At 45.0% G+C, this 13,007-nt stretch overlaps 1 protein-coding gene across 11 annotated transcripts in view; it reads right to left on the bottom strand.

Moving 5' to 3' along the window:
- The window catches only part of TTC7B (tetratricopeptide repeat domain 7B), a 238,820-nt gene that overhangs the window by 52,631 nt on the left and 173,182 nt on the right, over positions 1-13,007 (bottom strand). For 5 of the 11 annotated variants that reach the window (XM_074327043.1, XM_074327041.1, XM_074327048.1 and 2 more), the window contains 3 exons: positions 11,203-11,300; positions 6,918-7,079; positions 4,582-4,632 (listed from right to left, as the gene is read on the bottom strand). In XM_074327043.1, the coding sequence (XP_074183144.1) occupies positions 4,582-4,632; positions 6,918-7,079; positions 11,203-11,300 (311 nt within the window). The remainder of the gene's footprint in view (positions 1-4,581; positions 4,633-6,917; positions 7,080-11,202; positions 11,301-13,007) is intronic. The other 6 variants (XM_074327049.1, XM_074327044.1, XM_074327045.1 and 3 more) reach the window with 2 other exon arrangements.

Raw genomic sequence — 13,007 nt, 5'->3', positions numbered from 1 at the left:
GGAGATGGGTACTTCCTCAAGCCAACTGCTTTTTCTTCCCTCACCCAGATGCCCAAGAGGAAATGTTTGTCTTGGACACCTGATATGAAGGCAAAATGACACTTGAAGGGCTGTTCTGATCCTACACCCAGGGTTTTCATCTGGGCTCCCCTTGGACCACCCTGTCGGGGGGAAGGGGGCGGGAAGATAAGGCGAGGACCCAGGAGCTACAGTAAAGAGGCATTTCCTCACATGCCAAGAGGACCAGAAACCAAGACACCTACCCCAGGAAGCTGTGAGTCAAGCTCTGAACCCCCCCCAAACCACGGTTTTCTGACCCATGCTCCTATCATATGCCGCAGCCTGTTGAGAAACCCTGTCACAAGTAGGACACTGGGAACAGCCAGCTCAAATTGCCTTTGCAGCTGAAGCCTTTACAAAAATCCTTTTTCCAAAGCACACTATACCTGTGGTTCAGTTTCACATAGACCTTGAATGTGGCAATCACGTGGAAAGCGTATTTCACCAAAGTTTACCAAAGGGATCGTAGAGCCAACAATTTTGTTAAGCCAAAGGCATAATCAAGTATGTGACTTGGTTATGTTTGATAACCCTGAATTTTCACAAGCAGGGTCACTGAAAGCATGGCATATTTTTATATTCCAGCTGTCCTTCTGACTGGTGGCATTAAGTGGCTGCGGTCTGAAGGGAGTCCACCTTCTCTGTCCCCTCATATCTTTCACAGCATGTACAAGATAAACTGGATCTCCGATGAAACTCTGCCCACCTAGTGACTTGGCAAGCATCACAGTCCAGGAACAAGGGACAACTGTTACATAATGTGTGGAAAAAATCCTCCACCAGAGACATCAGTACACGAATCTCACATATGTGCTCAGGATTTGGGGCGGCTCTTTGCTTCCCGGTCCCAGAATTAACTCAGGAGCTTCCGGAGCATGAATATAGGACAATGATGGAGCACGTGGCCCCACCCCAAGTCCCATCTCTCTGTCACCCACATTCTCTGCCTAATGCCGCCACCGCAGACACCTGCCCTCCCTGCGTTTTTCTGAAAAGAAACAGCGGAGTCACCACTGCGAATAAACCTCTGTATTTATTTTCCCTCGGTCCTGAAGTGATTCAATGTTATCTGTCAATAGAGTTTATTCAGCTTCCAGTTCTTAGAAGCTGTGCCCTCAAAAACCATTAAAATAAGAAGGAAAAAAAAAAAAAAGAAAAAGCAGCAGTTCCACCTCTTAAAGGGCCTGAATACTAAATAGCAATCTAAATGACTAAGCATTCTGCCACAGAGCTGTGCTTACAATTTTTTCATTTTTAGCAGGAAAAGAATTTGTTTCTCAAGACAGGGCTTGGAAGCAAACCAGTCCAATACTGCAGACTGCTGGCAGCCCAGTGAGCCTCTCACACCTGCCACCTGTGTTAAAAACCAGTGTCCTCTGGGCTGAAGGAGGTGGCAGCTGAGGAGCTAGTGATGACTGTCTCTCACTTTTTGAAGGGAGAAGAGAGATATGAGAGTCCACTGTCACTTCAACCCTCAAATTAGGCATACTTTCTCTGTACTTTTTTTTTTTTTTTTTTTTTACCTAATATTAAACATTTTGGTCTGTCCCCACCTCCCATGGGTGTTAGGAAAATTCCCATCTGCTGGTGGTCCTATCAAGTCCAGTCATTCTGAGGAAGCTGACTTTGGGTGGTGGGCTCCTCGAACTGCACTGTGAGATCTCCCTTCCGCATTTCTAATCCCAGGAGAGCTGCCACCTCCCCTCTTGGTAGAGTGTCGACCACGTGACAAGGGCCCGGGGCTGTGGTGCCTTCACGGGCAACTGCCTGGTCCTACCCAACTCCCACCGACCATGAGGCCTCCTGCTTGTGGGTTCCTCTGATAAATAACTGTGGTCACGATGCTAGTAGAGACTCCCCTTTTTTCGCTGAGTGGAAAAGAGATTAAGACAGCCAAACAAATCAGGACAGCCAAACCCACGGTCCCCAGACGAGGTCACAATTTCCAAATGACTTTAACAGAGTATCAAGCACAGTTTAAACCTGACAGGATGTGTCTTCTCCTGAAAGGGGAAAGTTCTTTCCAGGGAAAGCTTTAGGGAAGGATCCCATAAAGCAGGGAGAGGCTGGGATATGTGGTCACCAGTGGGCATGCGGGGGCGGCCCAGCAGGCTGCTGGCTGGTGTTGGCAGGGCCAGGCGGTCACACGGAAGCGTGGAGGGAAGACGTTCACATGCATGCGGGAAGATGCCAGCTGTCAGCGAGCCGCACCCTGGCTTTGGCTGGAGACAGTACCTTCTGGAGGACCACACTGGGCAGGTGCTCCCACCCCCATTGAAACCCTCCCTGGTGCACGTTCAGGACGCTGTGTGTCTGGACTGAAGTGCCCCTCTGTCTGGGGAAGGCTGTGTTTATCTCTGAATGTGCGGGAACAGCTTCCCAGGTTTGGGCGGAATTCTAATTACTGGACATAGACTCCTGAACTTCTATCTGAGAGCCAGTTATTATTGACCTGTCAATCTCCTAAAATCCCGTTCAATCTTATTTAAAGACACCACAGAACTAATTAAGGAGACTTTAATTTAATTAAAATAACAAGAAAAGGTCTTTGTTTGAATCATTAGAGGTGAATTTCTCAAATTGCCACCCCTCTAAGGCCGAGGGGTCATCAATAGAGGACTGTTCCATATATAGATGAAAAGAAACCTCTTAAGCGGGAGCAGAGGGTGAAATCGACCCCCTGACTAGTCACTTCCTGATTATGACGTACATTTTTGAATGTTAGAAAATGCAAAGTCAATAACAAAATGCCGGCCATAATGGAAAGAGAAAAAAGGACTTCCGTGAATTTATTTCTCAACCTATTGCATTTGAGAGGTGTGTTTTTTCATTAGCCTGTTTACTCTCTTCTCCCTGTTTTGCATTCCTAAAGAAAGCAGCATTTTCACCAGAACCAGTGATATGAAAAACTGAGCCAAGAACCCGAATCGGCCTTCGTGATTTTAGCACATTCTTGGAGAAGAGACTAAAACGTGAACACACATTTTTCTCCAAAATGATGACTCAAGAATGGGGGGCGCCGAGGGTCCTCAAGTCTAAGCAGTGCTGGGCATGTGGAGAGAGCCCTGTGTGGCTGTGTTCCAGTGCGGCTCTTTCCACTGGCGGGTCACCTTCCCCTGGGAGCCCCAGCTGCCTGGGCTGCAGCTCGGGGAGTAGGGTACCCGACTTAGGCCTGAAATCGGGATCACTTAGCAGCAAACCATAAAGGCACGTGTGGACAGAAGAATTAGTAAACTTACGTCTTCACAGAAGAGGAAACTAAGGCCCAGGGAGATTAAGTGAGTTGCCTGGGTCCCTCTGCAGAACTGGCCCTTGAACCAGGTTTCCTGACCTTTGAGAGAGTTGGAGCTGCTTCTATGGAAAATAGAGAGTACAAGTACCTTGTATAAACACATCAAGCCTCAGGAAAAAAATATGAAGCCTGACTGTAACTACCAAGGGCTGGCTGCTTGATGACTTGAATGTAACCTGACTTTCTGAAAGTCAAATCTTTTTAAGGAATCTGCGGAGTCTGATATTGAAAGGACCCTGGCAATGAAATTTTTTTTTCGCCCTGAAAAACCCTAACATGAGGACAATACCACACATACCTCTTTTCTGTTATGGACTTTTTAAAAAAAAAATAAAGTCACTGCTAGGCTGAGCTGGATTTCAGAGGGGAAATCAACTCCCTGGGGTATGTTTGCCAGAAGCAGTAACGACTCAGACCTCAAGCACATTGGCTCATTATACCCTTTAGCATTTCCCAAGATGCAGTCCCTGAAACAGTGATTCCACAGGGTGGAAAATGATGAAATCAGCTGGGGAACACTGGGTCAAAGTGAAGAGAGCCTTGAAGTTTTTTAAACTGCTGGACTTCTCAGAGCCTTTAATGTACTAATGTGAACTGTGAGTCTCTAGGAGGGAGATGCACTATTTGCCCAAAATATCTGACCAGGGAAATCAGTGGTCTGAGAAACAGGCCTTGGAAATGTGATAATTCACTAATGTGTTAAAAGAACACTGCCGAAAACACTAGGCCTCCACCCAGGGAATTGCTTCATCTCTAAATCTTGGTAGATGTAGATAAAGTTTTATGATGTCTGTTTAGCTTATTTTAGGAAAATTAATGATCAGAATTGCTCTTCTATGGAGCAATAATGGTTGAACTGGAAAGGAATCTCAAGATTGAACTGGTTGCCTCTACCCCAAATTTACAGGCAATCCACACCGGGGAGACGGGTGCCCACACTTCTCACCCACTGCACACACTTCTCATCCACGGCCTTTTCCCTGCATTGCCTCCTTCTGTAGTCCTTCCCACACAAGTACTGCCTCCTCAGCATTTAAACCCAAGCTGCAGCGGAAGCGTGAGAATCCCAGGAGAGATGAGCCCCAGGTGGCAGGGTGGGCAGGCAGGTGGAAGCTCAACATTCCCGACAATCAACAACCAACAACCACAACACACATTCCAGGGTGGAGGGAAGCGTGATTCTGGAGACGCCTCAGAGAGGTTAACAGATAGATTGGTAAACTACTTACTAACTGAAAAAAGGGAGGGAAAACCATGAAAGTATACATCTGGAGAGTTGCCTTGGAACAACAAATCAAACCAAAAATTAAAACCAAGAAACAAAACATTTGAAAAATCAAAATTAAGGCTAAAAAAGCAAATAGAGTTCTAATAACCTTCCAACTGTAAGTCTGGCTGTCTGGAATCAGGTTTCAATTCAAATGGGACACATTTCCCCACTAGCAATGATTTTTGTTTTGTTTTTTTTTAAACCAAAGAACGGCCAACTGGGCATTCCCCTCTGTATTTTAAATGCTCGCCCAACACATGACAGCTGAACAATTCATGTAACGTGTTTTGTTTCCAGGGCGGGAAATTCCAAAGGGAAGCAGAAAGTAATCAAACAGTTTTCAGGTCTTTCCACATATTAACTCTATGATTCAACAGTTTGTAGGGCTGGGCTAGTTTTCATTTCTGTTAGGTCAAAGGATTGGAGGGAGAAAGTCATAAAACTTTAGGTCTTAGCTATCTGTCCTAATGGAAAGAGTTGGGATTCAAATTCATAGCAACTTTAATTAGGAAATTCTATATGTCTCAGCAATGTGTGGTATGTTTTCCCCTTCTCTAACTAATGGGCACTTCAGTCTTAGTTAAACTACCTGGTAACTGGCTAGTTCCTCCCTAAGGATGGAAGACGAGCTGCACAAAATACAGACAAATGAACACTGCCTAGGACGTAGTACATTCAGCAAAAAGCCCAGTGGGTGCTCACCGCCCTGACAGTTTACTAATTAATTTGACATAAGTGCCTCATTGGATGAGACAGGACTTCGATTTTAAAGGAACACAGGGTCCCTGGGATGCAATGCGATAAATACTGGCAGGGTGTGGAGGTTGGTGGGTTTGTTGTGCCCACAAGAGTGGACGGGGCAGTGGGAACATATAAAGTTCTTCTAGAACAGTCAGAGCCCATTTAATGATTAAAAAAACTGGTCAAAAGTCAATGCAAAAAACAATTTTTCTGGAAGAACTGAAGCTGGCAATTGCCCCTAGGCATTGTTTTAAGGGAAAATGTCTATTTTAAGAAGTGGATTAAAAACAACATGAGCAGTTTATAAGCATTCTCTTCATCTTCCATTTCATAAAAACTGGGATTGCCATTAAGGCCAAGGTCAGAACACCGAGTATGCAGACAAGTAAGGTCATCGTGTTTGTTGGTTTGGCTGATGTGTTTTAGGTGATAGCCTCATTCTGGCCCTGACTGTGTGTGTGTGTGTGTGTGTGTGTGTGTGTGTGTGTGTTACACAGCAGGTTAGCCATACGAAAGATGAACTCTTTAGAGAAAGTAAGTAGTCCTTTCTGGCAATGATCTTTTGTTCAGTATATAACTGAGCATTTGGAACAAAGATGAGCCCTTAGAAATCATGAATATAGAGATTAAATTTTCTGGCAGTGCTGCTGGTAAAGTGAACATTATTAAATAAAACCAGGGTGCACTCTCCTGGTGAGATCCATATTTAAGTCCCATTTAAGGACTTCATCAACCGCTGTTTCATTTTAATACAGGGATTTTGTTTTCATTGACATGTTCCCCAACATCCTAAAACGGACTTTCAAATTTCTCTATTACCTAAAAGCAGGATTAGATTAAAATAATGCTCCGTTTTTCTACATAGTTTCATGACACAAATCCCACATTTTCCTTCCTTGGAAAGGGAAAACAATTTATAACAGTTTTTCACAATGTGGTGCCTACCCCACTGGCACTAGAATGGTAAGAAGACGTTTATAAATGCAGATTCCTGGGCTCCACCTTGGGCCTACCAAACTCTGGGGTGGGCCCCAGAGGAGCTGCAGTTTTCAAAGCTTTCTGTGTGGTTTCAGTGCACACAGAGAACCACGTATTTCAAAGGCATATGGTCATTATCTTCAGAATACTAGCTTGATTACCATAGACTTGTCGAATCAATTTCTAAACTGGAACCCAGAAATATTTAGGAATAAATTATCATTGGCCAATTGTTCTAATTTGCCTTTTTCAAAAACAGAATTTTGATGTATTTATATCAACTCTAGGAAAGCAAGAAGTACCCGAGGACTAGGAGCAGTATTCTAGAAAAGCTTCTATTTATTCTGCTCCAAACAGGTTTCCTTTCCTTTCCAAAGAGGAGGCTGGAACTTGGGCACCAATATCTCCTCCTGCCCCAAACAGCTTTCGGATTTTCAAATTAGCAAGGATTTCTGCTCAGATGGATTTGAGGCAGTTTCTTATCCAGCTTATCAGTTAGGAAGATTATCAGAAAATGAAACATCAGGCAAATGAAGCAGGTCTAACAAGAAAGGAAAAACCATAAACCATGTTTACACAGAGAGTGTTCCTGGCGGGGGCCTGGGTCACTGAATGACTGGGCTGCTGGGGGCCACACAAAGGTATCGGGTTTGGGATGAGAATGAAGATGAGAAGATACAAACAGGTGGAGAGGAGATTCGTTTCTTGAAAGAGAAGAAGAGGAGGAGGAATCTGACACTAAAAAAGTGAAAGAGAAAAAAAAAAAGGATAAAGGCAAAAAAAAAAAAAACCTTTAGAAACACAAAGAAAAAAATAAACTAGGTTTTAATATACTCACATAAGCTGCAAAGAAAATGAGGTCATGTAATACACAATCATTCCTCTACTTGACAATAGAATACAAGTGTTTTTTGACAATAGAATACAAGTGTTACTTGAAGAAAACCAATTGGTTGTTTTTCCACTGGTTATTTAATTGTTCTGCCACAACACCATGGGATAAAAATAACTCAGATTTACCTGAGCCCAGATTCAGCAGGATGTTCCACTGAAAAGAACACATCTTTAATCTATAACATCCAGGACATTCTGAAGGAAACTATTTGCTTTGCAGTTGGAAAGGGTTAGAACTTGACTTTTCTTAGATTTGTTTTTTTATGAGAGGCACTTACGTAAAGCTTATTTGAAAACTAAGGATTTCCTAGGTGTAGATACTAAGGTGCAACAAGATACCACAGTCCCAGCATACTGAGAATAGCGTGCTAAGTTTTCTGAGCTGGTCTGTGGTGGGGTGCATTGGCTGGGCTCTTGAGAAGGAAGCCATGGCTGCCTCCTTCGTGTCTTACACCTGGAGAGACACCCAGCGATGGGGAGACCACCTCCGAGACACCACCCAGACAAAATAGACCAAATTTTCAAGTTCATGGAATGATTTTGCTTTGGATAGGTGACCAGTAATATCTACCAGTGATTAAAGATAAATCCCCTTATTCCACATCCTGTTTCTAAGGCCAAAGGAAGAAAAACAGTGTTTCATCTTCTATTTAAGGAACTACCAGCTATTCCAGAGAAAGGACGATGACTCATGGCTTTGCAGTTACGACTGTCACCCCATCGGATTCCTCTTTTTTGATGGCGGGGACCATCAGATGACAGAGGTGGGGGGCAGGAGAGCCAGAGGTGGTATCAGAAGGGAAATCATGTTCTTCAAGGAGGGCTTTTTCAGTTCGCCACATTCATTTCATAAAAACAATGTCCACTCTATTAGCCACAGTGGACTGGCCAGTCCAAAGCTTCTGGGCATGGGTTCCCCTTATGTGATTCTACAGATCTGCATATGGGACAGTTTCAGAGGTGGGAAACCATATGCTAGTTAATTAACCACTTCCAAAATCATGCAACTGAACTTGCACTTAATAATGACCTAGATGTGTAATAATGGTATCGTGCTTACATTTTTAAATAGTTCTTATCTGTGTGACACATATGCTGAAATTGTGAATGTGAGATATGATATCTGGGATGTTCTTTAAAATACTTTACAAAACTACGTGTCGGCTAAGAGAGATGAATGGAAGATAGAATGCTAATTGCTGAAGGCTGGCGGTAGGCACATGGGGATTCATATATATTTTGCATATCTGAAATTTTCCACAATAGAAAATTAAAAAATAAACAGGAAATACATTTTAGTTCTGGAATATAAAAACAAGTGACCCAAGAGGGCCTGTGGCTTCACAAAGGAGTCAGTGTACACAGTGAGCGAGTCAGAACTGGCAGGTTCACGGCCAGAGAAGTTCGCCGTGGCTTTGGCCACGGTCCTTGCTGATGCAGACACTGTATGGCTTTGCTCGTGTCGCTTTGCTCGTGCCCTTTAAAGTAGGGGGGATCCTCAGGACATGCTATGAAGTGAAAAATGTCGCGTGCTGAACAGCATATGGACCATGCAATTTTTATGTAAGGGGACATGGGAAATAATATCTATGCTTATTTGCATGAAAAAAAAACACTGGAAGGGTGAACAGAAAAGCTAATAAAAACGGTTACCTTTTGGGAAAGACGAGATGGAGGGGCAGGGACAGAAGCAAAACTTCTCTGTACCTTCTGAGTTAGAGTTAACAAAACCTGTGGGTCATTTGCAAGACAGGCCGTCCCCACAGGTGTAAAGTAAGAATGCGCTGGCCTCCTGCACTGGCCTACTGAGCTGAACTTACAGTACTGGGTTTTAGTAATCAAGATGGAGGCATTTTTGTCCACTTTAAGGTGAGCTTCCCCAATTTTTAAGTCTCTTTGATTGAAAGGATCATTTCAGAATGTTTTATTCTCATTTACAACCCGCCTGCAATCAATAAGGCCTGCTAACGGGGCCTCCATTTTTCTGATTCCCTGGCCTTCTGAGTAAGTAACTGTTGGTGTGTAAACCAACAGTGTGGGGCTCTGGGGCCAGGGCTGGTGAAAGGAGCCTCAGAGGGGTTCCTGTGGACAGTACAACCACAACAAGCACAAGAAAATGGTCACTGGCCAGTGCCCGGCACGCTGTGGTTTTCTCCTATTACTCAAGGGCGCCTCCACCAGCAATCCAGACTCCAACCCCGTGGGCTCCTGAAGTGAGTGAAAGAGCAGAGGGCATCAACACCACTAAGGACAAGGGGGCAGCGACCCCGACTGTGCCACATAGACACACCTCACCTGGACACTATGGCATCTGAGAAGGTTTAACCTAAGAAGGAGACTCCTGAGGGCTCTGGGGAACATGTCCCAAGGGGCGGAGGGGAGCATGGATAACAAGGGCCTCACTCACTTTCTGCCGCTATCTGTATTCAATGTGATGTGATTTCAAGTCTTGGGGAAATTAAAGTCCATGCCAGAGGAGGAAAAGGGGTCTGAATTTAGTACGACTGTTCTCACAGGACCCTGGGGAGGGGCTGCAGGAGGGAAACAGCCCTGGGCAGCCACAGCAGCTGAATCGGCATCACCTCCTCTTCTCTGGGGCCTCTCCTTGCAGGGGCTCGTCCTGACAGCCTGACCCTCCCTTTCCAGCCACGAGATGGTTAGCCGTGTCTCCAGCAGGACGGGACGGATCCACGAGCAGCACTTTGCTGGGCGATTGCAAGTCAGAGTCTGGCTAGCTTGCATGCAGTCTAAGCCCCCCAAGGACTGCTGATCAACCTCTCCAGGGGTCGGGCCATTGCAGGGGGAGATTTTCTCTATGGCTCAGTCAGTCCACGTTTTGAGCAGTGGCTGCCAGCTATGTGAAACTGCCCTCATTTGCGATTTGTGCTGCTCCCAACCAATGCCCAGTGCTCTTTTGACCTAGGAGCCCCAGGGCCCTGGGATTACATTTCTTAAGCCAACTTTAAATTGGTAAAAGGGAGCCTGGCACAGAGCTGCAGTCCACAGGCAGCTGCAAGACGGGCCTGCGTATCACACCTGGCTCCCAGAGGCCCTCGCTCTCCCACCCCAGCTGAGGATTTTCCAGGAGATGGCTGTGTATGCCTCACGGCCGCTCTCTAGCTTTCTTTGGAAGGGCTTGGTCAAGAGCTGGGACCTGGCACAAGGGCAGAAGAAGCTGGAGGCTCCCTCATGATGCCAGCCCATAAAAGACCAGGCACACCCAGGTAGAGATTAAGCCTCACACAGGCCCCTAGGCAGCGGGAGAAGCAACAGAACCAGGTTCCAACCGCACTGACATTACTTTTGAGGCTCAAGGCAGAGTGAATTTCTTTACATTTTGTGGGTCTGTCGAGTCCTCCAAATTGCCACTGAATAGTCAGTATCACTATTAGAATTACATGTTTGGAGAGTTGGAAATTACAGAAGTATATTTATTCCTCTGCACTTAGGCAAATGGGGAAACACAAATGCCGAGGTGTAAACATTTGCTCCGAGGCAGGGAGTGCACAGGCCGCCATATGGGACCTGTAGAATCAGAAGCTCGGAACCCACCTGCCTCCCTACAGGGTCTTTTGCTGGATGTATGTGTGTTCATATGTGCAACTAATTAGAAATCAAAACCTCGGTTTCAGTAAGGTCTGAAATCTAAAGCAAGAGGGAGAAACAGAAAAGCAGAGGGGGGAAGCTTGATGGAGATGGGAACAATCTAATTTTAGTTTGAATTTTAGGCTCCAAGAGTAAGGGGAAAAATAGATTTCAAAGAGTTCTGTTGGGCATGCAATATTACTTCCTCCACTGTGAACAGATACTTGAGAAAGACACTGAAGAAAACGCATCTTAATTGAGAGTTTAACCAATCTGCATGAGAATTTTCCCAACCCCAGTCCCTGGCTGTCTTCACCCCACATCTCTTGGGGCCGTGCCCGCAGTCAAGGCCACTCCATCCCCTCTGGCTATTTATTCTCACCTGTCTCAGGATCGCTGAAGTCTGGCAAAGTGATTGTATTAAGCTGTCGTCTGTCAGCAATGGTTCTATCTAAGAGGCTGCTCCCACGTCCGGAATCACTGCAAAACACAGCTACAAATGTCAGTCATTTGAAGGGTGGGCGGGGAGGAAACAAAATCAACCAATACCAACTCCTGAAATGCGTTTTTGCTGTCCTTCAGCACCTTTCCATTGATTACAAGGCATCCTGCTTCCTGCTCGGCCTGGGCTGGGATTCCTTTCAGCATTCAATACCACAAACACGGCTTAAACCACATCCACAGACTCTTGCTAATTTTAGCCTCTCTTGAATCATTATAAGATATAAAAATGAAAACTACAAGCCAGGCTGTCTATCCACTTTGCAGCGGAAAATGGCATTCTATGCTGCGAAGTCTGAGAACTCATAAACCCCAACCAAGCTCAAGTAGTTCTTACGAACCCGGGACACTCGACACCAGTGTTTGCAGTCCTGGCTGCACAGGAGAATCACCCAGGGTGCTTCTAAAAAACACCGATGGCCAGGTCCCACTCCAGCACACTGAAAGACCCACAGAATTCCTGGGGCAGTCAGCATTTTTCAGAGCTCCCCAGATGGTTCTAATGTATAGCCGGATTCGAGAACCCCTGGCCCCTACTTTTCAAAGGGCGAGCACAGTCATGGCCTCATTTGGGTCTCAGAACAGGCCTTTCAGATAATTGCATGGCTGATACTCCTTCCTGTATAACAGGTGAGGAACAGGAGGTGTGAGGTCACAAAATGAGCTGGAGCTAAAGCCTCCATCCAAGCCTCCTGAGCTGCAGAAGGTCGGGTGGAAAGAAGACAGCAGGCTTCTGGCGCCAGACGGCAGACAGGTGCCCTCCCCGCTTCCCGCTCCTGTGGCCGACTTGCTCCCACACACAGGGCCACATCAGGCCTCACTGGAATGAAACAGTTAAGGGACCTTAGCTCATACAGACCCTTGTTTCTTGTTTTGTTTTTAATGCTAAGAAGCAAAAACAATCGCAGTCTTCTTTTTTCCTCCATCATGATATTCCATAAGAGAGGCTCCAAAAAGAAGCGTATCTGTCTCTTGAGCTTTGAGTCCTTAATGTTTTTCTTTGAACCTTTTTTTTTTTCAATCTGGGGGCTCTAAGAGTGATATTTTTTTTTTTAAAGAAGTTCAAATTCTACAATAAAGGGACACAATTTCCTTCCTCTAGGCAGCTGTTGCTAAAAGTGGTTACAAACAAGATTTGGTATGAAACTTAATATGGTCTCCAGGCTGCAATTCCCACATTCAGTGATGTAGTTAGAGAAATCCGCAGGAAACAGAAGGAAACTTGCTTTAGTTACAGACTACTTGTCAGCCTATACCTATTACATCGTTGGGTACATGTTTTTTTTGGAAACTGTTCTATTAATTATTTCCACAACTAGAAACAATACATATTTCTGAGCAGAAAGCAACATAAACATCCATGCAAATTTTCATCAATCACATTACTGACTAAATATTTCTAGCATTGCTCTGTTCATGTACGTGTTTTTTAATGTAAACATTACCAAAAATATTACCAAAAAAAATCTGAATATTGCAAAGGCTTTCCACTTAGGAGTTTTCCAGAAGACATTATCTCAAAATAGAGTGCTAATTTTCATCACCTTGGGGATTCCAGGACACAGCACCATGAGGTATTGGCTTGCCTGGCTTTTTGGTGGACCAAATCTGAGGACGTGGATCAGAAATGTCTGTTTCAGCCATAATCCTGCAGGCTTTTCATCTCACCAAGTTTCAGAGCACAGG

The sequence above is a fragment of the Rhinolophus sinicus genome, linkage group LG03, assembly GCF_036562045.2.
Source record: "Rhinolophus sinicus isolate RSC01 linkage group LG03, ASM3656204v1, whole genome shotgun sequence".
Classification (NCBI taxonomy): domain Eukaryota; kingdom Metazoa; phylum Chordata; class Mammalia; order Chiroptera; family Rhinolophidae; genus Rhinolophus; species Rhinolophus sinicus.
This window is presented reverse-complemented; position numbering and strand designations above follow the sequence as displayed.